The following is a 26,695-nucleotide window of genomic DNA, read 5'->3' as shown; positions in this document are numbered from 1 at the left end:
TCTGCTTACCCTCCCTCCAGACAGAAGAACCCAACCAACTCCCTCGTTTCCAACACCGCGAGACCTGGACATGCCCCATGCCCAAATGGTTTAACGCTTGTGCATTAAAAAAAGAATCTAACACTCCTGGAGTGTCAATATTACAAAAGATATGAATGACATTGCCCATCAGTAATTTCAGACGGCTATAACTGGGCCAACCTGAGGACAACAAAAAGATGCAGAGAAAGGTATTCAATATATATATTCATTCATTTCACCTGAAAGATGATACTTACATACTTCTTTCAAAGGCAGCTACGTGGTCCTCATTACTATAGCATCAGAGCACTTCAAAACGTTTACCCAACACATACAGACAACGTACATATGATATAGGGAAACACGTTTTAGAGCTGAAATACAAGGCTTGGGTGAACCTGAACGGAGGTCTCTCAAGTTGTAAGTTATCATCTCAGCCACTCTGCCTTCCTACCACAGACACCAGAAGCCAAAGAAAAAAGAAAGGCAGGCTGGCCAGGGAGGAGACAGGATTGCTTTTTCACCAGAGAACAACAGAGAGTGAGACGATTTTTTTTTTAATTTTTTTTTTTTTAAGAAAAAAAAATTGAATCATGAAAAACACCCCACCTGAATTCAAAAGCATCTTGGGGGTGGGGGGGGGAAGGAAGAGATAGAGCTCTATACTCTGAGGACATGTCCATTGTTTGCAAAGCATGAAGAAAACATAACACTGTGTCTCCAACAGAGCTGCAGTTTCCCTTGGCTTAAACAGACTTGTCTGCCAGAAATCACATTTCTTGGCCTCCACTTTGACTGTGTTTTTCTCCTCCACAAAACATGATTTCAAAATATGCAAGCAGAGTTAAAGTCTAGTGAGACAACAAGTTGTTGAAAATGATTACGAAAAAGAAGTTCGTGAGTTTATCTGTCCTTAATAAGGGTTGATCTAAAGTCTGCATGACTTTTGGAACTATATGAAAAAACCAAACTAACAAAACCACCCAGTATCACTGGACTAGTTAAAACTTGATTAGCACCTGGATACCCAGTGGCCAGAGCTCCTACAATGCTTGCAGGCTGCAAGCAAAGCTACGTTAAGCTGTTTATCGTTCTGAAGCAAAAATCAGGGATTAGACATCCCTCCCACTGCACATCAGCTGGCCTCCCGAGCTACAGCAGTCACCAGGATTATGCTCATTTCCAATGCTCATGAGCATTTTGAATCAAGCAACCTTACAGCATGAGATGGATGTACACGAAGGAACATCAGCAACACTTCATAGATGGAATTACTGAGCATCATCTGTGAGTTGGTTTTGACAAACCTGAGCTTTCAATGCCTCAAACGTGAGGCTTAAGACTAGCACATCGAAGCTGAACATCCCTCTGAAGACGTGAGCTCAAAAGTGTATATAAAAATATAATTAGAATATCATCAGGTGTTTACAGCTATGTATTGAAGTCACTTGCTACAAACAGGTTATCAGCTCTAGTATGAAAGTAACACATCTGAAAAATAAGAGTAGTAGTCAGAGACCACGCTTCCCCTCAGTCCCATCAAATGGCAGCCAGATGGTTTGTGGATGCAGTCACTGACCACAGCCAGCACCAGCAGCTTTGGAGAAAAGGGATGGAATCCCAGCAATGAACAAGTCCAGAAAAATTTGCACTGATGGAAAATCCCTCCCAAGTACCAGGCGGCAACGTGCAAGCGTGAGAAACAAGAAGCAACAAAGGAAAGTCCATCCATGGGTAGCGGCAAAGGTCACTGAAGAAGGCTGCACCCTTCTCAAGCAGTCCAGCTCTCATCACATGGAGATACTTCAAAGGCAGAATTGCCGAGCACAACACGTGAGCCTTGTGCGCGTCCCTAAGATCAGTCAGCTGTGCAGGTGTGTTTACAAGAGATCATGTCAATCTAAAGTGAAGTGCTCTGCAAAAATATCATTTTTCTTCCCAAACAAACCTCGTACTTGCTCAAACTCCAGGGGCACATCAACAGCCTTTTTCTTTACTTCTTTATCAAAAAGCTACAAAGAAAAAAATAGAAGACATTGGCAAAACTCAGTACAAGCTCTTCACCCTGGCTGACACCACTGCTCACTCTAACCTCTTAAAAGATCCAGCAATAAACTTTTTATATAAAAGCCATCCCTGTCACCACTGCTGCCTCATGGTCCATCATTTAACAGACATTTTCCCATTCTCCCTGGCTCTGGGTAACCAGAAGCCAGTCTAGCTCCCTCCCCACCAGCAAGGCTGATGAACAGGACACAGCTATTCCGTCCAGGAACCAGTCTCCTTTCCTCTGGTTCCAATCATTCAAAAAGGCAGAGCAACGCTACCTCATAAGCTGAGAGCTCCAGGAGCCCTGATATGTCATCCTCTATTTCAGACAGCGACTGGTTCAGGATAGCAGCTGCCTTGGCCACATCTGGGTGATAATGGTTTTGTAGAGCCTGCAAAGCAAGACAAATAGGAGATGGTCTAATAAGTACAGGGTAACAGACACCCATATGGATTCCCACCCAGGCAGCTGCCCCTTTGTTGGTCAGATCTTCAGTGAACATCAAATTCTGGCAGAGGCAAGTTTGCTGTACTGTGCTACTACAGAGCTTCAAGAAATCCTGATTTCAGCCATCTTTCAAAGACGCCAAAGGCCGCTCTCACCCGGTTCACATCCAGCTCAGGACAGACGGTCTCCTCCACAGGCCATACCTACAATGCATAACCCAATTTTGCTGTCTCCCATAGCCCTGAGGCTTCATCCCAGCCCCCACTCTCTGGCCTTCCTGCTCCTGCACAGCATTCTTCTTGCTGCTTCAGCCCCTTACACAAAACCCTTGTAGCATTTAAATGGAAAGCGATAACCCTGGCATTAAGGTTTTCGAACCATCAGGAGTAATTTAACCAATTTCAACCTTCATACACAATCCTACAAACGATCCAGGTGAAAGGTGAACGTTACAATCTCCCCTAGCATTTTTAAACCCATTTCTGCAGGATGACCTAGCTGTATCCAATTAATTTCCATCAGTGCTCAGCAAGTTCCTCTCTCCCCTCTGAAGCAAATAAAAAGCCTCAAACGTTTGCAGCTATTTAGTCTTTCAGCTGTTAACTGCACACTTTTCAGCCGCACAGTCAGATGTGCGCTCACAAGTCACCTAGTAATTAGCATGAATTTCTCCAGTGTGTGGAATCCTTTGCCTCTTATGCTAGGACAAAAAAGGATGCAGAATAAATCATCAGCCAGAAACTCATCTCATTTGCAAGACGTACGTCAGCAGGTTCTTGTAAGTGGGACTGCCCACTGCCAACATGTGTCAAGGAAGCAGCAAGGGTGAAAGAAGCCCACACCAGATGCAGATGTTCCTTTTTAGCTGACATACCTGAATCTCCCAGAGAGAGCTCTCCAAAGCCCTGCTTTCAGACGGGTCCTCCTCCTCCATAATATATGGATCTTCTGACATATCTAAGGAAACAGAGATACTGAGCTAATACCTTCTGCGTGATGTACATGACCCCAAAGGGAACACAGAAACCCAGAGCAGTGCTGCAGCCAGAGTTGCTCCCTCCCAAGACATTGAGGGCCCAGGAACAACCTGACACATCCCAGCACAACCCAAGAGTTGCTGTTTGCAGCACTACAGAATCATATTACTTTCGAAGAGCACAGGAAGTAGGGCACAAAGAACTGGAATAGTCTGATGCAAAGGGCATCTCAGACAACTTGGAGCGGTCGCTACTGATGTCCAACACTGATCAGTTAAACCACAGGGAGATGAAGTAAAAACTCGGGAGACTGCAGAGGCCCCCGTGGGACCACCTACACAAAATCCCTACAGACTGAAATCAAAGAGGTCTCTGGTTTCTGCATCCATTTTCTTCTCATTTCTTGAGGTGACCAAGACAAGCTCCGTGCCTCCCGGCCCTTTAGCATTTGTAAGCAGCCTGGGTCAGTGTGCCAGGCTCAAAGCAGCCTTCTCCCAGGGAATCACAGAGGCAAGGGAGCCAACTGTGAGGCCTAAGGTCAGAGAGGAGCAATGCAGATGGGTCTTCACAGTCAGAGAACTTGCAGGAGCAGCCTGCTGGCTTTCCACAAACTCAAGGGACAGAGGGATCCTTCTAAACCTCAAAGCTGGGGCTGGGATCTCCCCTCCTCCTCCACAGGAATCCTGCTCTTTATGATATCTACAGGCATAACGCAAAACTCCCCTGCCCACCTCCCCTCTTACCTTCTGGCCCATTAGGTCTGTGTACTAGCACTTTGCACGCCGGGTGCCTCCGAAAGAGATTACAGATGAAGGGAATGACCATGAGCAGAGCCTCGGGAGGAGCGGTGAGGGCCAGCCGGGAGAGGCGCTTTATGAACGCTGCCACCAGGTACGCCGGCAAGTGACTGTTGGAAAGGAGAGAGAAGAAACCAGCACGTCAAAGCCCTAGCGAGTGAGCCAGCAGACTCACCAATCCAAACAGCATGTGAGGTTAAAGATGAGTGGGGCTCTTCAGATTTTTTGGGCTACGGAGTAAAGAGAAGCTATAAGAATCCTGGTTTCAAGCAGTAATAGAGGGGCTTGTGCACTCTCTGGAACAAATCTGGGGCCATTCCCATTCAATGCATGAATAATCTCAAATCACTCTGATTCAATCCAGATGCATGGCACCACTCCAGGCACTCGCCGTAGCCAAGCACAGCTCTTGCACACGGTCATTCACATGGCAGTCTTTATTCAGTCATTTTATAAACTTCCGAGTGCTTGGCCAGGCAACCTTAATTATATTCTTCTAATGCCGTTTTGTGGGTTTAATTAATACAGGGCCCATGGTCCTAAATTTACATAATACTTCCAGGACTAAAGCAAGCAGTGCAGCTGTTAATGGGAACATAAAGCTGCTGTAATGTAAATGTGCAGGACAGTTCTTTTTTTATGGTAAAAATGCAAATTTCTAACAGCAATCAGCTCATCTAGGCACTTTCTTCAGGTCGGAAGAGCCGGGATGAAAGATGACAATTTTCAGCCACTCAGCCTTCAGCCCTAGGGCTTGCTACACCTGCAAGGCTCAGCAAAGCCACCCCACAGGACACCATCTGTCAGATCTTGTTACTCTCTCCAAAGCACGCTATGAATACAAGGGGTTTGATATTAAGTGCCTAGTGCTGAACTGTAAAGCGTTACTCTTCGTTTATTTTATAACATATGACGGCAACTATATGACCAGCTGCTTATCTAGTTTCTTCCCTGCATACAATGAATTGATAGCATCAAGACAGACTGTCAAACACTTTATATTTCAATGTTACGTGTCTGCAAAAGGTCATCAACTTATCAACAGCTTTATGATCTATAAAAAGCCCGCAAATGTCACTTTTCCATATTCACAAAGACAGACAGAAAAATCATCACTTTCAGCCAAAGTGGAATACAGATCAAAATGCATCCATAATCACTTGCAGATTAAACTCAGATAACTAACTGCATTTTTACTTTCTGAAGCTAGATGGCTGTGTGGCAAATCTTCAAAAATAGCACAAGAAAAATTATACAACACTACAATAACACTCTTGGATTCAGTTTTCTCAGTAAAATGAATCTAATCCAGTAGGCACACTGAATTCATTATATCCAGACATGTGGGGGACTGTTCAAGAACAGTTTCGGGCCAACAGAAAAGCAGGAGGAAAATATGTGAACATACATAATAAAGATGCTACTTACGACGAAGACAAAAACAGATCAACCAAGTGGAAAAAGCGGGCTCGGTACTTCACGTGATATATAGAAGGGTCTAAAAGGCTGTACAGCTTTTTGTAAAAGTCAGGGTATTCCCTGTTAAAAAAAGGAAAAAGACAACATCCGTTAGTGATGTACAATGGGACTACAGTGTGCCTAAACGTTTCTGTGCTTGCATTATAGGCCACTGCTGGGCTCTGTTTAGCTTTCTTAGGCTTCTCTCCACAGCCACCACTTGAAAACAAACTGTAAGGTGAATTTATGGCTCTTGCGGTGCCCAGCCATTTTCAGGATGTGAAGCTATGCCCATTGACTGCAAATGGTACGGGATCCAGTGAGAGGCATACCAAAGACTACTGCTTCACTATGTAATCAGATCAATGGAAATTGATTTTCAAGTGCTGAGCAACCACAGTCTGGAGAAGATATTTAAGGCTCAGCTGAAAAAAAGGTCAGACGACCAAAAGAGCTCAGCATCCAAACAGCTGAGCCTCTTGTGCAGAGTTTGGCTTTCTCATGGGGGAATTTTAAAGCCTGAAGATGTATAGAATCCATTTCAGTTCCTTTCTATAAAGATATAAATGCAAAACCCCATGTTCTGTTAAACAAGATGCTCTTTCACTTACAGATTATGCTGATGAATCAGAATAAATAATCCATTTAAGGCTAGAAGACTGATTGCTCCACCTGTAAGAATGCAGGCAGGTATCAACACGATAAGAAAATGAATATCAGCTTCAACTTGTTTCTGTTACAAAACCTTCGCACAAGGAACACAAAACTAAGAGTACCTGAAACCAGAGCCAGCACGATGGCTGTAAGGTAACACAATTTCATCTAAAACCATCCAGAGGCTTGTAAGTTACTTACAAAGATTAAGCTGTAGTTTAGAAGAACAGGCTCTGAAGGACTGAGACACAAACATGCTGCTCTAATCCCCCAAGAAAGCCCCACTGGGGAGACAAAGGTCTCCTCAGAAAGAACATTTCTGTACAAATCTCCACATCCTGCGTCCGGATGCAGGCCAGGTATCGGCATCGCTGGCTGAGCTCTACATTTAAAGGCAATCACTCCAGTACTCTACTCTTCCCAAAGCCTTAAATACGATCTTCCTTACATACAAGGAGCAACAACACTGACAAACACAGGTAAAAACATCTCGCTTTCAGGGACAACGGAGTTCACACTAGTCCCTTAGCTTCATCCCAGCCAAAAGTACATCTATTTCATCACCCAGGCCATGGTGTCCCATCTAGCAGCCCTTCCAAGTCCATACGTACCATCCTGCAGAGCCTCACAAAGGACAAAAAGCCGGTTTTCACTCACCTATGCCATAGGCCACTGTCAAGAAGTCTATCATGAGAGTGGGCTCATTCATGTAAGGCAGGATGGAGTCATGCAGAATGACAAGAACTTTTTTGTAAAGGCCAGTGGGGAGCTGTGAAGGACAAAACAATACAGTGAAACAGTCATTGCAAGGAGAACTCGGAAAGCAACAGCAACCCATGGCTCAAAAAAGCCACACACAAGCAAAAGGGAACGTGCCAGAACAATACAGAATGGCTTGTGGCAACAGTTCCCAAACAGGAGAGTTTACAAGTGACACCTGACAATTACGTTCATTCAAAGAAGCAGGTGCTCACAGCTAAAAGTGTCATCACAGCTCAGATGGGAAAGTCACCAGCAAAAAGGCCTGGGAACCTTCAACTTGTGGACAGGGTTGTTATGCTGCAGATCATTCCTTACAGGCAGACTTGTTTAAGGCAGGGAAAAAAAAGAGTAAGGAGAAGCAGCAGACCGTACAGGAGCTCATGTTTCTTGGCAGGAGAACAATGCAGCAGAAATGGTGACTGGGCTGTTCTCATCTGACACTGAAAGCACAGTGGGGTCCTACCAGGAGCTGCATGCAAGGACAGCCACAGCCTCTAACGATTAGCAACCGCAAAGCAACGCAGATCAGCAGCAGAAGTAGCACTCACCTTGTGCTTCAAAAAACTGAGCCACATTTTTTCAAACGCCTGCTTGTGTGCCTTAAAACAGAATTGCAAGCAGTGAGTTAAACACACTGGTGCAGATAAAGCTCTATTTTAAGCAGATAAAATTTCAACTCTGCAGCACCAAACGAACAGTTACCTGCAGCTTCGACACTTTCAATTCCTCCCAGTTATCTAAGAAGAAAGGGAAATCAGATGTTGAACTTGAAACAGATGTTTAAAAAATTAAGATGGCCCTTTTTTACTTAGTCCCTTGATACCCTAAAAATTTGGGCTGAAGTCCTTGTCTTGACACAAGGCCATGACAGACCCCACTGCAGACTGAGGAATGTGGATTTTGTAATACTGTTTAGAATTACTGCGGTCACAGAAGCAGACATTTTTCATTAGCAAACAATAAAAGAGTCTTTACACAACAGAAATCTTAAACCTGATTTTCCTTTTCATACAGTTCATCATGCGGAGCTTACTAACCTTGCTTCACCATAAATTTGACCATGTCGCATTCTTTGTTTGGCATGTTAATGGGCGAAATGAGGGAAAATACGTTCTGCTGGTAAAATGGCAGCGGCCTCTGAGAAAAAAGCATATAATCAAACATGAAGCAAGTTCCAGAACAGATGGTAAGATGCTGGACTTCAATATTGCCCCATTTCCCCAAGCACTGAATATATTTAGGAAAGAAAAAGGAAAGGAAAAACGCTGATGTCTAAACTACATACTGGTATATTCTCTATGGCTGCCTCATCCTGGAGTACTACTCGTTTGCTTAACAAAAAACCTATCTCTGAACTAATTCTGGTTTAACAAAAGTGGTGGATCCAATTAAAGGAAACAGACTCTTCTTCTGCACCAGAGAGAGAAGAGAATTAAAAGTTCTGTGCGTGCCACCTGAGCTGCAGAGATTTGGGTAAACCAGAACCTAGAGCCCAGACCAGGTTTTGCAAGACCAACAGTATGTGTGTCTTGAACTACTTCCAATTTCAGACTGAAGACAGTCTTAACATAACCGGCATACAGTGTGATCAAGAAAAAAAAAGCCTTCAAGTGACCACACTCATTTCTCTTGCTCCCAAAGTCTTTCCACATACCACTAGTCCCTTGTCCCTCCCTGCTTCACGCACAGGATACACGTTTCAGAGCAGTTTATCCAGACCCACCTCAACAGTAACAATTTGTTACCTCTTTTGTCTTCTGCATGACTCGTCCAATACTCTCAGTGACCGCCTTTATGACAAAGTACCGAATGTCATCATACTCCATATATTCTTGAAAGCGAGAGATCAGGAGTGAAGCGTCCTCATTTAAGGGAAGCAAGCCATCAACAACTACCTAACAAAGGGTTTGTAAAGGAAAGCAACGAGTCATTCTCATACAGTACTGGAGCAGACAGCGAGCTGTGATGGCTGAGGGCACCCTCCTGTCCTTCTGAAAGGCAGCTAGCACGGCTGTGTGCCGCTTGCCCCGGAGCAACGTTCACAAGCCATTTTGACAAGCCCTCCTGACTTCCAGGATGGACCCCTTCTGTCAAGGACAATGTCATTTAGAAATGACACGGTGGCTGAACCAGGGGCAGTACCTTCCCTCTCATCTCCCAGTCCTTACAACTGAGGCCAGGGACTCCAAAAAACCGCCCCAGAACTGGTACCTCATAAACACTCAGGAATCCAGCTCGAACCTGCACCAGGGCAGCTGCTCCCACGCCTGCAGGTGTCACCTCACCAGGGACAGAAGCTCCAGGTCTCGGTGCTCCCTCTGGACCACCACCCTCCCTTCACACTGAAAACCTCCTAGCCTGAAATTTTAGTCCTGGAGAAGGTGAGCACATGAGGTCGTGTGCGCCATCGGGTAAGTGATAGGAAGAACTTTTCAGTTCTGCAGTTTACCTTAAGAAGTTCACGAGGAAAAGTTAAACTCCCCTTCCACTCCACTTTGATCAATGGATATTGCGCCTCCAACTCAACAAACTTCATGAGGGTGCAGAGTGATAATTCCTTTAAAAAACAAACAAAGAAACAAACAAAAACTAGGAAAAACCCCACCTCAACAAGGACACCAGGGGTCAGACCCAAAGGAGGCAACTTCTAAGGGTGGAAGAATGAACTAAGATGTTCTTCACGGAGAAAGCTGCGCCCCTGCTCCTGGCAGGCTGGTGAGCTGAGGTGAGCCAGAGCACCAGCACTGTCTCGCAGCACCGCCTGCCCTCCCACACTGAAATATTACAGTGATAATTGCTTCTGTGTCGCGAGGGACCCCACGTGAACTCGCGTCTCGGCAGCAGGCCCAGGACCTACCTTGACCTGGAAGGCGTCGTGTCCCATCAGCTCGGCCAAGCAACCCACGCAGTCGTTGTAGCGGTGCCTCATCCATATCTTGTATTTGTCCTCAGCGCTGTAGCTATCTGAAGGGTGAAACACGTCTCGAAAGCTCAGAGCGGCCCGGCCGAGCCCCAGGGAGGCGCGACCCAGGCTCGGGGCCCTGCCTCCCCCGGGGCGCCGCCGCAGGAGCCCCCCCCCCCCCCCAGCTCCCCACTCACCGGCCAGGGAGGAATCCTCGGCGGGCAGCTGCCCCACGAACAGCTCCCTCCGCTCCAGCAGCGCCCCGAAGAGCCGGCTGCAGGCCCTGCCGGCGCAGAGGACCTCCTCCTCCTCCTCCTCCTCCCGGCCCTAGGGGAGAGCGCGGCCCTGAGGAGAGGGAGGCGGCGCGGCCCGCCGCGGCCCCGCGCCCTCAGCCCCCCGCGCCGCCCCGCAGGCCGCCCGCCCTCGGCCCCGCTCCCGCCCCCCGGCCCGGCCCGCACCGCCAGCAGCTCCAGGATCTCGAAGACGCGGTTGGCGTTGCTGCGGCTCCCCAGCACGGCCTCCAGGCAGGCGGCCAGCGCGGCGGCCCGCGCCATGCTGCCGGCGGAAGGGGGAGCCGGGGCAGGAGGAGGAGCCGGCGGCCGCTCCGCCCGCAGGCGGGGCCGGGGGCCCGCAGCCCGCAGCCCGCAGCCCGCAGCCCGGGCCCGCTGCAGCCCCGAAAACCGCATCTTTGAAGAAAAACTGCCCGGGTCCCCCCTTCCGCGGGGCGGCGAGCGCGGCCGGCCCCGCGTTACAGAAGCCAGGGCAAGGCGGCGTTATAAAAATGTACACTTTATTACACCTTCAGGTAGGATACATCACTATTCCTTACAATCCTACTGGATCAAGTACAAATGCTTATGTTCATAAGTTATTTACAGGTTGACTTCCTAACACACGCCTGGGAGAAAGACACATCAAAAGGAAAAAAAGAAGGGAAAAGAAAAAAAAAAAAAAAAAAAAAGGTGATTTTTATCTTCATTGACTGACCTAAACAAGAAACAACCACCTCTTCAGACACCACATCAGACCAGCACAATGATGCAGTTCCACCGCTGGAGTGTTCCCCCCCCCCGGACTTTCATGCACATAATAAGAGCTAAACATTTAAAAGTAAAACTGGGGCTAACTAAGCAACATTTCTGGATGAGCAACACTATCAGTGTCAGTTATCCGTTACCACTGCATTTTGCTCTGCATTTTGAACTACTCTGCTGCCACCACTACCAGCTTCGCGGCTAGTGATGAAGTTTAGGTCATGGCACAAACCAGTGGTTCAGTGGGGTCAGGGGAATACTGCTGCATGCACAAACAGCTTAAAAAAACCAAACAATGCCCCCATATTTGCAGACCTGAGGGTCCAAGAAAAAGAGGATGCAGGGGAAAAGAGGTATAAAACTACAAAAAAAAAAAAAAAATCAGGAACACTGCCTGACCCAGTGTTTACATTCGTGACCTTACCAGAACGGGCTGTGCCTATCCTACTTAAAACAGAGGAGCTGCCTGGGTATTCTTTCTTGTTTAAGCCATTTGGACTGCTAGGTACCAATAGGTGTGTACATACAGAGGTAAGAACAAAAGATACGCTTTCCTTGCCTTTAAATGGGCTCCCCTCCTAAAAGAGTAAAAAGATCACAGAATGGAAAAAATAATCTTAAAACCGTCGCAGAAAAGGAATGTTATAATTTTGTCTGAGTTTTACATGTCGCGCAGTTTTATGGCCAAAGTAAAATAAATCCATTCAAGCCACCAAGAGCTTTTTGATTCCTCGCTCAGTGCTGTTTGCAAACAGAGTCTGTCTTTCATTTTATGCAAGAAAAGTAAAGAAAACCCCCACAGTTCTATGCAGCTTTTTGCTTGTTTTTTTTTTTCCCCGTAACAATAAGGCAAACTGATTTGGAGGAAGAGGCCACGCTCTGTTCACATCCAAAATACCCACCTGAAGATACATTCATCATTAGCTTTAGTAAAAGAATAGTACAAAAGTTAGATCTTATTCTTTACACAGTTGAAGAATTAAGTCTTAAATTTAATTTCACTATTCTCCCCTTCCCCCAGCCCCCCACCCCCCGAGCTGAAAGCTGAGTAGAAAGTACTGAACATTTAAACATGTTGCAAGAGCAGAATGAAACTGAGAGATTAAATTTTATCAGTTGGAGAGTTTCCTTGACAGAAGTCCCATAAGAAACAGCTATGGATCATTTGTTTAGCTGTATCCCCCAAACAATTCATTTAAAAAAAAAAAATGGGCTACACTTGAATACACATCTACTATCAACACAGTATTTACTCAGTTCATGCCTAAAATATCCATTATCTTAAAGTGAAATATGAGAATGAGCGCACAGGTTGGGTGATTCAGTAAACTGTACACAAAACTACTAACAAACATTTTAAAAGACTTACAAAAATGGAGAATGAAACCTTTTTTCCTTTTTAATTACATATACTTACAGGATTTCACATTTATTGGCTAAACTTTGCAGGGAGCACTTCAAATATAAGTTAGATCTTCCAGAGGTATTTACCTCAAGCGAGAACAACACGCAGCTTTTATACAGATGGAAAATACTTCGCTATATTAGCCACGCTTGGTGCTTTGAATGGCTTCACCGTGGATATTGAGCGCACATCCAAACTATAGCAAAGAACTGCATACTCCCACGGGCAGTTTATGGTATGCTAACACAGATGAATTTTACTGACATTTATGGCGTATCACCATTTTACTTTTGTGAAGCTGGACAGAATTTAAACGTAAGTAATGTTTGCTCTATCTGGTTTGAATGAGCACAGAGAACACTGGCAGAATGCGTCTTGTACAGATTTTGAGTGCTAAACAGTTGCTAATACGCTGAAGTTATATGAAAGTTTCCATGTTTAAATGTTCACCAGCAAAAAGCCTTGCTGCTAAAAAAAAAAAAAAAAATAGAAGTGGTTTATCTTCCTTTTGATGTTTGGAGTAGCTTCTCACTTGGCTTAGCAAACAAGAAATGCTGTGTTTCCCTGTTATTGCATTTTAATCATTAGTTCAACTTGGTTTAGTAGGTGCCTTTAATCTGACAGTAGGCGTCCTCATTTGTACTTTTGCTTGCTGATTCTGGGCTTCAGATGTTGCTGGTGCCTGGGCTGGATTCTGTACACCTGGAGCCTGAATCTGGGGAGACGCTGTTGTCACGACTTGCTGTTGTATCAGTTTCTGCTGGACAACCTGAGCAGTAGCGGTCGTTGCAGGAATCACCTGAACCTGCTGTTGACCTGCTGTCGTCTGAGAAAGCGTCACAGTTTGGGGTTGAGCCTGTACCTAGACATTAGGATGATGAGGCAATTACAAAAGAACAGTTTGGCATTAACCTGAGCATTCATTACATTACAGAAGGCAGCTTACTTATATAAGCATTTGCTCTCTTGACTGACACCATCTTGGGCAAAGTAGGAAGGCTGGGAGGGATTCTGGGAACACAGGCTCTGTGGTTTTACCGAGAAACACTGTGCTGTCACATTTTCTAGGGCCTTATAAATCAGAACTAAGAGCCAAGATGCCTGTAACGTAGCTCTCTGCAGTGCAAATCAAAGGACATTCCCCCAGATCCTTTACAGAAGATAGACGGAAGGTAAAAACCCCCACTGGATAAACAGGAAAATTCCTGTACTGCAGAAGCAGAAGTGAAGGAACAGAGAAAATAAGAGGGATAGACGGAGGATCAAAGAGGTTAAAACGCCAACTTTGCACCCATACTGTGACAATAAATACAGCCACTGAGGCTTCCTACCAGTCTCTGACATTACCCTTTCAGACTACAGCTGCCAGTTTAGGGCAGGATAGTTTGAACTCCATCCAGAAATCTCACTTTCATAGCTCTACCCTGAGCAAGGGAGGAAAAAAATTCGTCGTCTCCTTGTTCAGAGGACAAGGTAATGAAAACTGAGCAGCTTCGGCTGCCTTTGTCAGCTGCAGAAGCCAAATGCACTTTTCTCCAGGGGAAAGTTAACTCTTGACAGACCCAAGAGGAATCCACTGGGAAGCACTAAAAATGCAGGCAAAAAGAATGCCACATACACATCAAGGCCGCAGTTTTAAAAATACTTAGCATGGCCTAATCCTACTGCCACTGATGTCACTGGCATGTGTGTGAGGGCAGCTGTTTATTTGTCTTTTTACCACAGACTTCAACAGGCCCAGAGTTATGCCAACATCAATGACTTTCAAAAATCTAGCTTTTAATGTCCCCTGAAAAATTATCTAGGAGCTCTTACTGACTACAGAGGACAACTCGTGTTGACTGATGAGGGTTCTACTCCCTGCTGTCTACCTTGCCCTTGAAGCAGTCACATCTGAGGTGGTTATCAGTCAGCTTACACCACTTTATCATCACTTTAAGATAAACAGTCACAGATTTTATTCTGCCCTAAAAACCTGCACTATAAACTGCGACAGATTAAGAGCCGATTGGCTCAGATTTTTGTGCACCGAAGGCAATAACTTCATCCACTGTCCAAAGTTAAATCATTCCTGCCAATCAACTGCCTAAGTTATGCCTGTTGCTAATGGTCTGAATGACATTGTTCTAAACAGTGTTAAATAAACTGCCTGGCAGTTAGGGGAGGGGAAACCAAATCACCTGACCTTCTCTTGCCCTAGGCCCCTCTGTTATCATACCACCTTTAGAAGAGATACCACACCATTCTGACTTCTACAAAGCACTTGGCATAGCTTCATGAACTGGAACAAAACAACTTGTAACCCTCGATCTGTCCCAGGTTTTGTAGAACAAACTCAGATAGCGCTCATTAGTTCAATTAGTTGCTATCTTGACTATACATCGCAAAAAAACGATTTTTAAAAATTCTTTCAGCTCTAGAAAATATTTTTTAAAATCTGTTTTTCAGCTTATCTACAGTGATGAGCAAACATTGCTCCATCTACCAAAGTTTTAGACTAGAGAATATACAGCAGCTGACTCGGTATTCACAACTCATTTTTATAGAAGGGCACCTGCTATATCCTTCAAAAATACTGCCTATGCCACACATAAGGTGAAAAATGCACATATTCCGAATAGATGAGCTTTCAGTAGGATCATGTTTCTAGTGCCATATTTGACAAGCGCAAAACCTACCTGTTGGGAAACTGAAACCATCTGTTGAATGTTGGCAACAGTAGCCTGTTGCTGGACCACTTGTGGAAGTTTTGCAACCTGTAGTGACATGAAATAAAGAAAAATTTGGTCAAAATAAAAAATTGCTAATAGCAGCAAAACACCATACCTATCAAAACTGTTACCAAGTGAAAACCTTTCCAAAGTCCTGTTCATGGTAAGTTGCAGCTTGGCATTCTTGGTGATACTGAACTTTTGTAAAACTTTTTAGATCAGTGTATTGAAGAACTCGGCTAGGACAGGAAGAGGAAAACTCATATTTTCAATTTTAACTGCAACATACTCATTTCCTCCTAACTATATACAAAATTGAAGGAAGCACAGAAGTTCTAATGGGCTACATTATCTTAGATAAATTTTTGGAATTCCTAACCCCCTTTCTTTTTCCTTGGTTAGACTGATCCAGTTATGCAGAAAAGAAGATAACTGAACTGTCACCTACTCTTGGCTGCCAGAGATTAGGCTGGGAGGCAGCACCAGAAAACAGGAAGAACTCTGGCTGAATTTTCCTTAGTAAACACAGTACGGAATCCCTTGCTTAATGAAAAGGAGTGACTATTTATTTAATTATTTATTTCAAAGAGGAAAAGCAAACTTATAGCTCAGATAGTTCCTCTGACCTGCTATAAGGCCACATATTCCGCACTAATGAATTTTATTATAAAGTCAATTTAAACAAATGTGTGACTAGAATTAATATGAGTGGGTGCTAAAATACTACATCACCTGTCACCTTTACAACTCTCCAGTCACAGCAGAGTTTAAAGGTGCAAACCTGTGTTACCTGTACCTGAATCTGGGCCTGCACTTGCTGGGTTCCACCTGGTTTCTGGGTTTGGGAAATTGGAGTTGTTAAGAACTGCGTTTTAATGGCAGGCTGTGTAGTATAAGTTACTTTTTGTTGCTGTGAAGTCTGCTGTTGGGTTTGGACCGTAACCTGTTGAGCATTTATCTGCAGAAGAGAAAAAAAGGCATCAATGACTACAAAATATATATGTATTTTAAAGAATAGGTATGTAGCTAACAAGATTAATTAAATTATTGAAATAACATCATCCCAGGATTACTAACAGCAAAATGAGCACTGGTGAAAGCTTTCATGCATTTATACAAATATTCTGAATCGCTTGAAGTATTTACTGAAAAGGTTCTCTCTTACACATGTGCACACATACGCATACTTCATACGGTAATGCACTTCCAAAAAACCACATTGGTGGCTGATTGACAGCAAAGCCCACGAGAACATGACATTTCAGGAAAAAGTGTATTTTGCACAAATTATATTGTAAACAGTGAACATCTCTGGGAATTTTCCACATTTGGCTATATTAAAAGTGACTAAAGAGAATCTTCATCTTTGTTATTTAAAAAAGAAAACCCAGTTTGGGGCATGAGAAATCACACCAAACAGCTGACTTATTGAAAAAATTATTAAGTACCCAACAAGGCACATGAGAAACGGTCCTCTCTAGATATACTTAAGATTCACCTCTAGAAATCCTGACTGACTCTCTGGGAGTGTCCTCGTAATTCAGAGCTGAAGCTTTACAACCACAGAAGCACTGCATAACTCGATGGGAGAGCAAGCAAACAAGTACCTTTTGCTGCACAGTAGCTTGACCCTGGGCAACCTGAGGCTGGATAGCTTTCTGTTGCTGTGCTGCTTGATGATGCTTGAGTTTTAGAAGCTGCTGGACATGCAGTGGCTGTGCCACTACCGTCTGGCCTCCTGAAAATTACAAAAACAACTAGAACTGGAAGAGTCTTCCTTTTATTGCTTTGTCCCAGTAATCACAGCTTGCAAACATAGATTGCGCTTTTTATAGACTTATACATCTGCATAGCTTTGAGCACTAATAACCCACTGAATAAGACATACTATTTTGACAGTGGAGAAAAAAACATTCTGTTATCTAAGGGCACGAGTAAGCTTTGTGTTCTAACAATCTTCCTACAGGAAAAACTCTGTCCATCCTCCAGGAGACTGTTATGAAATACAAGTCTTCCTATTTCCATTTTGCATTTTAAAAAAAATTATGAAATTACTATGTCTTTATTTTTAAAACTTTATCTGCTCACCTACTCTCATGCACAGATTAAGGAAAAAAAAACCAACAAACCCAAAAACCAACCACATCTGGCTAAAGAATGATGCTAACCTCCAGATTAAACAGAGTAAGTGTAATTCTCTTGCCTCATTTTTGAAACAAATGGGAATGCAACCTCTATCACTTTATTTTTTAAAAAGCATGAGTGTCTCACAGAAGACATTACTTTACATCCTACCTTTAAAAAAGTGGGATTTAAAATTTTATATTTTAGCAAGTCTGTTGACATACCTGCTGCTTTCTGCGGCTGCCCAATGGCAACACTAATGCCTGCAACAGTAACGGGGAGTGTAGTGACTCCTGCAGACGACACAACAGCAGCTGGAACAGACACCACCGGAGGCTTTGCCAAAGCAACCTGCGCTGCTTGCGGAGTTTGGGCCTGGATCTGTCCTTGTGCTTGAAGCTGGGAAGCAGGAACACGAGTCTAAGCAGTAAGGAATGAAGATTATTGTACTGGCACAAAAAATATTTGCTGCATATAACAGGTCATTATAAAGTGATAGTTGTAAATGTTTCTAAAAATAATTGCTCCTTTACTTCAAAGGTGGTGTCAGTGGGTAAGTGCAATTTAACACTACTTTGTTACAGCTGTGTCTTTTGTACTGCCTAAGTAACGCGAAGAAGGGCCCTTGTGTGCGCGAATGACCAGTTTCCAGTTCATTTAAACCAGTAAAGAGAATAAGGTGTTGAAGACTATTTTTGCCAAGTCAAAGACAACTTACAAGACGAGCAACTTGCAGGTTTGTTACAGTAGTGCCTGTGAGAACTGCGCCAGGACGAGGTGCTGTTACAGCAGTCAGTTGTTGAGTTTGCTGTTGCTGCTGCACTTGTACTTGTGCTGTTTGCTGTTGTGCCCCTTGCTGTGTCTGCTGCGCTGCCTGCTGCTGGGGAAGCTGCAGTTTCTGCTTCTGCAACTTGATCAGCTGTTCCTGCAAAAACCAAACACTTCCATCGCTTCTAATCTTTTACATGACTACAGGGGAAAAATGGAGATGAATCTGGAGCTTTTAAAGGAGAAACATTCTATTCTAGACTTCAGGTAAGATCAAAGAGCTAAGAATGCAACTCCTTTATGCAACGGGTTGCCAGTGAATAAGTGCATGCTTTACATCCTGACCTACTGCGATAGTGGTACTGTTTGAAATGGCCATCAGACTCTGCCTTCACGACATTTTAGTCGGATCAAATTTAAGAAAGAGGTGCATTACACTCTAGCCCAAGAAAACAGGATGCAGCACACACTGCTAATGATGCTTACAGTAACAATGAGAGTAACAGGCCACATTACTTCAGAAGCATTTCCTCACCTGTGACAATTTCCCCACAGTTTTTATTTGAGCTGGAGACTGTGCTTGTGCCTGCGCCTGAATCTGCGGGACCTGCACCTGAGCAGCCTGCTGCTGCTGTTGCCTCAGAAGCTGGAAGTGAGCAGGGGTGATTGTTTTGCCGGACAGCTGGACTGTTGGTGTAGCTGTGAATAAAGAAAAAACAAAATGCTCTGAAGAAAGATCTTCAACATCCTCTTTAAATTCATCGATTTCACCTGAAAAGCCAAGATGTTAAATGCATATTTTTCTGCTCCAGCACAGTTTCTGGACTAACTACAAATAACAACACATTAGCATAAACATGATGTAAAAGCAGAGTAAATAATAAAAGATATGCTCCTTTCTTCACAATGTTCTTTAGTTGAGACAGTCAATTCTAACATTTTACTGCTAGATTATTAATAATCTTTTTTTAATTTTAATGCCTAGGGGCCAAGCAGCTCTCTACTGCAACACTCTATCCAGAAATACTGGAGAAAACTGTAATCTGAGCACCAACAATAAAGCAAGTTAAAAATCATAGCACTGTTTAACTGTGCAGCCAACAAATTCAGACTTTCAATATTGTGGGGCTACCGTGGTCAAGCAATCTACAGAAATTCTGGGGCCCTTTATGTATCCTTGGGAAAAATCCCAAGGATAAAAGAAAAAACAGACAATTATTACCTGGTGTAACTTGAGTCACCAAAGACCTTGTCTGGGTCTGCACGGGTGTTAAGTTTGTAGTTACTACGGCTGATGCTGTCACTGATGTTACCGCACGAACTCCCTGGGTAGATGCTATGGTCACCAGTTCTGTGGAAGCAGCAGGTGCTGCCGCAGTTCGCTGCTGGGTATGTACCACTTGTGCAGTTGCAGTGCCTCCCGAAGTCTGAAAAGGAACAAAGTCATTCATTCTCACGGTTTCCATACCTCATATAAAGCTATGGCACCTTCTGGAAATGGACTATATAATTTTAGATACAAACATCAAAAATTGCAAAAGCAAAGAAGGTCCAAATCTTTCTAACACATCTGTCTGTTCAGACATGTCTCATAATCAGCATCTGGTTAAATCTTTTTTCAAACAGGCTGATCACTAAACCCGTAACTACATTACAGAGATTTGATTTTATTACCTTTCAATTTTTTGCTTTATATTCCGTAGTCTTGAACCATTAAAATAATAATAAAGATCATAATTAACAAAGCACAAAACAGTTACAGAGGCTGGAAATGATAACGACATAATACATTGCCTATGACAGCACTTGTCTGAGCTATTTTTAACAGTAGTATCTATAAGGCACTTTTTTCTGATAAACTGTTCCAGTGTGTTCTGATATTTTGACAAGGGAGATGGGTTTGATAAAGAATCACATGATGCACATGGAATTTGCAAGAAGTAGAGTTTCTGATAACATGGAAAGCTCAAGAAGAAAACAGATACGCTGATAAAATACGCAACCAAGATCAGTCTAGGGACATAATTAATGATGTGATCTACTCACAGTCAACGTTCCAGGTATAACAGGTGAAGCCAGACGTTTATTGATGGGCTGAAAGGTAGCAGCAGGGACTCCAGCAACGGTATTCACTATGACGTTTCCACTCACTGTAGCTGAAAGTAAGCCAGGACTAAATGTGAGATTCTAAAAACGAAAATCCGAGTGTCCTATCATCTCCAATGCCTAATCATAAAGTCTTCTTACCAGTCTGTATACTTGTCCCCGTAACTGCTGTTTTGATTGTGCCCGCCTATTTAGAAGACAATTGAGGTAACAGTTCAGAAAAACAATAAAAGAAAACTGAATATAGCTCTTACACTACTATGCTGTTTAACACAATGCTGTATTCCAGAAGTGACAAAATAAGAAAAACGCAGTAAAATGCACAGATACTTCTGCAGTTGTCCGTTCATTTTACGTATCAACAACAACCAACGTACATATTAGGATTCTGCCACACTAACGAGCAATTGGAGATCAGTCAAATGTTTGGTAAATACTGGTCATTTGACATCCTTCTTAGCAGAAGAAGGGAACGATATATTACTCTGAAGTGCCACAGACAACCACTTACACGTGAACATCACTGAGCAGTAGATACACAGCAATACTTATGGGTCAGAACCCATCCTCTGTCTCTTTCTGTAAAAGCTGTATTATTGATCTATCTGCCCTTCAACAAGCCAAATAAAATTACTGATCTATTTGCCCTTCAACAAGCAAATTAAAATCGCCACTGCCTGCACACATTAGTATGCAAACTGGATCGGCTCTAAAAACAAAAGCCCCAGACCTGTCATCAGACTCATTAAAACAGACTCTGGATTTAAGGAAGCCAGGAAAACTTTGCACAGATTTGCAATAAAACCACCATGATAGGTCCTGTAGGATGTAACATTCCAGTTCCCTTGCAAAGGTTAGTAAAGCTTTGGTTTTAAGCTACTTTAACAGAGTAACTCTTACAGCTACTTTCTCTTTATTGTCCAAGTTCTCTGTATAACACTGTTCACTGACTGTGTAAAGGTATTTGCTCAGACTTTGATTAAATTAAATTAAAGTCTAAACTAAAAAAGGCAAAAAATCTTTGCAAAGGATATGGTGTTTTTCCACCTCAGAATGCCAAGACCTATGGCTAGAACGCTATGAACACAGTCTTAATAAATGAGCAAAAAAGAGGTCACCCAGCATACTCAGGAAAAAGAAAGACAGAAGGACAGAAAGAAGGACAGAAAGAGTTTTTACCTCACTACACTGACCTAAAATTCTCACCTTCCAGAGAAAACAGAACACGCAAATACGGCACACACAGAAGAACTGAAGGTACTACATCAGAGGCACCAAGCCCTCCCTTTCTTACCAATACTGCTGTGTTGGCCACAGTAGTTACTGCAGTCTGCACTACTGCCTGCGGCTGCTGAACTACCTGTGCCTGAGCCTGCGGCTGAGGTTGGGCCTGTGCTTGCTGTACAGCCGGTTGCTGAGCTTGCTGCTGGCCAGCTTGCGGCTGCTGCGGCTGTGGACCTGTCTGCTGCTGTGCCCTCTGCTGTTCAGCCAAAGCCTAGGAAATCAAAGCGTCAGCTTCACAGTCTTCAAAACAGCGCATGTAACCATCAGGATGTATTTTTTTAAAAACAAAAAAAAACAACGCAACAAACAAAACTCCTTTAATTCTAAGCATGCAATATGTATTGTGTATGCAGAGACAGCATGCACATCTGTCCTCACTGTAACTCTCTAACTCCAAGTTACGCGACCTAACTAGTGTCAAACTACAAGCTATATTCATGGTTATATGGCTTAGAGCATAGCACAACGAGCAATTGACCATCAACAAGCAAGGACAAGTATCTCCTCCTGAATAATATAAGAAAGGAGGCTATAGAATGGTCAAGAATAAAACAAGATTTTTACATGTTTTTAGTATGCTTTCCAAAAAGATGCTTCTAAACAATGACTTTGAGTGGGACATACAGGCCCAAGGAAAGGTCCCACTTTGGACCTTGGATATCTAAACCCTAGGACATGAACAATTTGCAGCTGCCCATAATATCTACTGTACCGCCAAACTTCTCCCAGGAGGCAGCTTTTCTCATACTTCCTCTGTTATCTAATTTTTTAATTACTGCAATCATATGTATAACTGAGGTGGAGACCATACCTTTTTCTCTTTTGCAATACGTTCTGCTCGGAGGGATGCAACTTGAATTGGAGGAAGAGGCTTATCATAGTTGATTCCACTAGAAATGGATAGACAAAAGCACACAATCGTTAAAAATAAATAACTGAAAGTTAAAAAAGAAAAGAAAAGAAAAAAAGCACTTTTATGCAGTTCATAACTCCTTTAAGACAGAGAGTGCCCACCTTTCTGCAAGCACTGATGCATGCTTTGGATTCTTCTGGAAAGGATTCATGCCAAGTCTGAAATTGAGCAAAACTGTATTACCGGAGACAGAAAAAAACTTTAAAACAATATTTAATTTCACATGTTTTAGTGGATGACACCGCAGTTTTGGCAAAGTTTTCATGATATTCCCACCAGTACTGGAGCCTGCATACAGACAGACATTTTAAGAAAGACTCAGAGTAAATATTAAATGGATACAGAAAAAGTTACTGCAGGAATATACATAGAAAACAATGTACTACTAAACAGCATAGACATCAAAACGTTTACAATTCAGGCAAATGGAAAGTGTAGTTTCTAACGTAGATTAAAAGAAAACAACTGAGTGCTCTTCTGCTCTTAATCACGCAAAACAAATTCATGCAGTGAGTAAAAGCTAACCCAAACACATGAAATATGGAGGTGTTCTAATGACAGAAGGCCAGGACGCAAAAACAGAGAAAAAAACCAGCAGTTTGAAACAGGGCGTAAAATGACTCTCGCTTGAGACAGCAATTCCGAACATGGTTTCCAGGAGATCTGTGGTGACAGGGAGATCGAATGATCCCAGTTAAAACTTACAGAGGTTTGATAGGTGGACTTCTTTTCCCTGCAATCATTTTCATCATCTCAAAATGATTAGTATAAAGTTGTGTGTGGGTGGCACCCTCATCTTGAGCATAGATCTGATTGGTACGCAGTGGGCGACTGTTTTTAGTCTAAAAAATGAAAACAAACCAACTTTCAATTGCGAACACACCCCCATGGCGCTTTGCCTATGTATAAACACATGGTGCGCTTGTAGATTATATAAAAACGTACTCCAACATATCTATCACAGACTGGTTTCTGCCTCGTGTCACTGATAACTTACGGTTACACAAAACTCTATGGGAAATATATAAAGAAAGAGCAAAATAATGAGCAGTTCTCACGGTCACACTGGCATCAGCACTTGGGGACATACAAAATGGCAAACTCTAATTTGAAAAAAAAAAAAAAAAAAAAATCTTTGCTTTAGTTTAGATTTTGCAAGTTTAATTCAGTACCCAAACCAAGAGCCCATTAGTTTATAGTTATGCATAGCGCACGCATAATATAATAAAACCATCACTGCACTGCTCTCCCAACAAAGCTATGTTAAGATCCAACACACCATGCCATTCTAACATTTGGCTTCTCCTAAGCAGAAACTGCCAGTCAGGGACAAACCTGCTTATTAGTCAGAGCATGGGACTACAATCAGAAGTTCTAGATTCGCTACCCAGTTCTGTCACTAAATTGCTGTATGGTTTGGAAGAAGTTGTTTATAATAATGGAATTTGTTTTTATTTCTGTAGCGTACTATCATCCTCATTTACTAAAAGGTGCTTCGAGCATTAAAGTCACTATGTATTTGTAATCCACTTAGACCCTAGCATGAAGTACATTCTTACAGATCTTAAGTACCGTCACAATAATCAGGATAAGTTACATGGTGGTTGTTAGGTGGAAAAATACCCACTACAGTTTAAGTGAAATCACAAACTTCTTGCATGATTTAAAATTTATCTACCAAATCCAAAAGCTGAAGTCTGGTGTCAATCCACTGTATCAACAAAGAAAGGAAAAATAAATTTGGAGTTTTAATTGATGTTTCAGAACTCAAGTAGCACTCAACATGGATCGCATATGAATTATCTGCCCACCTCCATTGCTGCTAAATACCACAGTGTCTAGATTTGATTTTGAAAGAATACCAATGCACACCTTATAAATACTTTTTGTCTTCTTTTTAGGATTAGCTTCGTACATTAGCTGTAAAATAAGAAGGAAAGTTAGATGATCTTTTGTGGAAGATTTTGTTCAGGTGCTTTTTCTTTTCAAAGAAATCACATAAAATAAGTGGAAATCCTGATGAGGATAATTTTATAATCTTTTAAAAGTTATTTATTTACACTGTTGAAACATTTAACAAAAAACAAGCGTTTACGGAGATAAGGAAAAAAAACTCTACAAACTTAAGGTAAAAAAAGACGCATCATTCTATGTAAACTCACCTTTCCTTCTTCCCTTGGAATAATGACATTTTCGTATCTGTTTCGGCATTGTTTTGGTGAGCGATAGACTCTGCTGCATGAGTTAACAACATCACTAACAAGGTCCCAATTGGGAGTGTGTGCTGGCGATACAACAGCAAGATTTAAAGGAAGCTCCAGCAGCTGCTTCACTGCCTACAAGAGATAAAGTACAAAAGCTTCAGATGACAAATCATTCCCATCTTCCAAACCTACCCTTATCTGCATGTGTCCACACACCACTACTACAATGACACAGACAGCTTAGGGCTCAGGCTATGGGTTCACCTACATTGACGGAGAATAAATGAGCATAAAATGCTGCTAGGCAGACTGACGTGCAAGAAAACACTTGGAGATCGGTGTAAGAGGAACAGAGAGCTGCCATTTAAGTGCTGCTCTCTTCTCAAAGGTGGGGAGAACCTTAGCTGCATTATCCAATGTTCTGCCAGCACAACTAATCTGGAACATAATAGTAAGTGGTCTCTACAACAAAAATAGGACTTAATCATCCATTCTGTAGCTTAACCTTTAATTTATCCTTAGAGGAACACAAATGATAGGCAATCTGCTCTGAGTTATGTCAGCAAAATGCCAAACTAACCATTAAGAATTAGAAATAACCTTGAACAGATCAAGTGCAGAAAGAGCCATTTCTGAAATTAGAAGCAAAAATACAATAAATAATAACAGAAGAAAGTGCAGGTATCATCTGACCTGCAGAAGTGCCCAGTCTTCACTGATCAACCACTCTGGATTATCCTGTCCAGCCTCAGCCGCTGGTTTGACAAGAGTCGGCAAAGGCTTTGCAAACTGCGTTTGTTGTTTCAACAAGATGTTCTTCTTTTGCTCTTTGCCCTCTCGGCGCATTTTCAACATTCCTGGAGTTGCTCGATCAAAAAGTGAACGAGGTGGAATAACTGTCTCACCATGACGTTGCTTTTTCTTCCTACCTGCAGCTAAGACAAAAAAAAAAACAAACTTCTTGGTAAATAGTTACTACCATCCCTTGATTCTTCTGCTACTTACAGCCACAAAATGCTCCTACGTGTGTACAGAGTATTCCCCACTGCCTCTTAAAAGCATACTGTCAGTAACTAAACACAGCCTGGTATAAAGTAACATCGGCCTTGTCCTAACCCACATAGTAGAATGCCTGTTTTATAAAATTGTCCTTTTAAAAAACACCTATATGTCTAAGCAGAAAGACACACTATAAGAACTGGGGCTTCCAGTGATTCTATTGCTTCAAGACCATGGTGAGACAGGAATTTTCATCTCTTCAAACCTGCAAATTTGATCTTTACTGGACCAGACTTGTAGGAGGTATGAAAAATCCCCCGATTTTTTTAACTTTCAGCAATAAATCTCAGAACAGTTTTGAACAAACAGTTACCAGATGGATCTGTTTTGTGTCGTTTACGTTCCTTCCTGACATACACTGGAGGCAACTTCGATTCTGGAATAGGGGTGGTATCATACATCAGGCACATAACAGAATCAATGTAGATATCATTGTCATCCTGAGGTGGAGTGGGAGGAGTCCAAAGCTGCACAGAACAAAATTTGTAGTTATTGCAATATTAACTCTCCACTGATCTCTATGTTTCAAAAATAAGCTGCCTGGTGTTACTTTTACTTACAGGCATTATTTCGGTTTGTCCATCTGGACCTTCATAGACATATTCCTAGACAGCAAAAAGAGAATACAGTTCAAATGATCCAACTGAGCCCTGAAGGAAAAGGCATTCTCAGAATAAATGTTAAGAAATACACTATTTAGAAAAACAAGACTAATCAGGAATTACTTTGTTGTATGCATCCTCCCGAGTGTACGTTAGAAGTTCCTCTTCATCCTCCCAAAGCATTTTTTGCTCTTTTTCCTTTAACTCCTTCATATGCTGGACTTCCCACGCTTTCTTTGCAGTTTTCAATTCCATCTAGATGAAAGTCAGACTCCTTATAAACTTTATGCAGTAACAGACACTGGATTAAAAGTTATCGCTTTGTATTTTTATGGACAAACTACTTAAACTTTGACATTTTCAGGCACAGAAATCTTATAGCAATTTCGTAACAGATACTTCCACAATCATTTAGAA

At 42.6% G+C, this 26,695-nt stretch overlaps 2 protein-coding genes across 20 annotated transcripts in view; both read right to left on the bottom strand.

Moving 5' to 3' along the window:
• Positions 1-235: 235 nt before the first annotated feature.
• On the bottom strand, positions 236-12,112 carry NOC4L (nucleolar complex associated 4 homolog). Of its 2 annotated transcripts, XM_087754317.1 has the most exons (15): positions 10,527-12,111; positions 10,266-10,395; positions 10,024-10,130; positions 9,616-9,723; positions 8,912-9,061; positions 8,204-8,303; positions 7,869-7,903; positions 7,715-7,765; positions 7,062-7,173; positions 6,362-6,422; positions 5,721-5,831; positions 4,239-4,402; positions 3,393-3,475; positions 2,349-2,462; positions 237-2,033 (listed from the first exon to the last, which is right to left on the bottom strand). In XM_087754317.1, exons 1-15 carry the CDS (start codon positions 10,752-10,754, stop codon positions 1,917-1,919), a joined length of 1,671 nt encoding a protein of 556 aa, XP_087610443.1. In that variant the 5' UTR covers positions 10,755-12,111; the 3' UTR covers positions 237-1,916. The 2 variants fall into 2 exon arrangements, with proteins under 2 accessions (XP_087610444.1, XP_087610443.1); XM_087754318.1 differs by lacking the exon at positions 7,715-7,765 and having other exon boundaries at positions 236-2,033; positions 10,527-12,112.
• A 364-nt stretch (positions 12,113-12,476) lies between these two features.
• Positions 12,477-26,695, bottom strand: part of LOC104019907 (E1A-binding protein p400) — a 49,645-nt gene continuing 35,426 nt past the window's right edge. For 4 of the 18 annotated variants that reach the window (XM_087754299.1, XM_087754301.1, XM_087754309.1 and 1 more), the window contains 20 exons: positions 26,402-26,533; positions 26,237-26,281; positions 25,990-26,143; positions 25,311-25,552; positions 24,576-24,749; positions 24,286-24,333; positions 23,119-23,255; positions 22,515-22,571; positions 22,312-22,390; positions 21,511-21,711; positions 20,358-20,403; positions 20,157-20,266; positions 19,333-19,537; positions 18,646-18,809; positions 18,061-18,267; positions 17,567-17,762; positions 16,826-16,956; positions 16,009-16,176; positions 15,186-15,263; positions 12,477-13,369 (listed from right to left, as the gene is read on the bottom strand). In XM_087754299.1, the coding sequence (XP_087610425.1) occupies positions 13,097-13,369; positions 15,186-15,263; positions 16,009-16,176; positions 16,826-16,956; positions 17,567-17,762; positions 18,061-18,267; positions 18,646-18,809; positions 19,333-19,537; positions 20,157-20,266; positions 20,358-20,403; positions 21,511-21,711; positions 22,312-22,390; positions 22,515-22,571; positions 23,119-23,255; positions 24,286-24,333; positions 24,576-24,749; positions 25,311-25,552; positions 25,990-26,143; positions 26,237-26,281; positions 26,402-26,533 (2,847 nt within the window). In that variant the 3' untranslated portion in view covers positions 12,477-13,096. Of the gene's footprint in view, positions 13,370-15,185; positions 15,264-16,008; positions 16,177-16,825; positions 16,957-17,566; positions 17,763-18,060; positions 18,268-18,645; positions 18,810-19,332; positions 19,538-20,156; positions 20,267-20,357; positions 20,404-21,510; positions 21,741-22,311; positions 22,391-22,514; positions 22,572-23,118; positions 23,256-24,285; positions 24,334-24,575; positions 24,750-25,310; positions 25,553-25,989; positions 26,144-26,236; positions 26,282-26,401; positions 26,534-26,695 lie in introns of those variants that run through there. The other 14 variants (XM_087754314.1, XM_087754315.1, XM_087754316.1 and 11 more) reach the window with 11 other exon arrangements.

This window comes from Nipponia nippon, unplaced genomic scaffold (assembly GCF_047370975.1).
Source record: "Nipponia nippon isolate SJK-2023a ecotype South Korea unplaced genomic scaffold, ASM4737097v1 scaffold_18, whole genome shotgun sequence".
Lineage (NCBI taxonomy): Eukaryota > Metazoa > Chordata > Aves > Pelecaniformes > Threskiornithidae > Nipponia > Nipponia nippon.
Note: the sequence above shows the minus strand (reverse complement) of the source record. Positions and strands in the feature narration are given on the sequence as shown.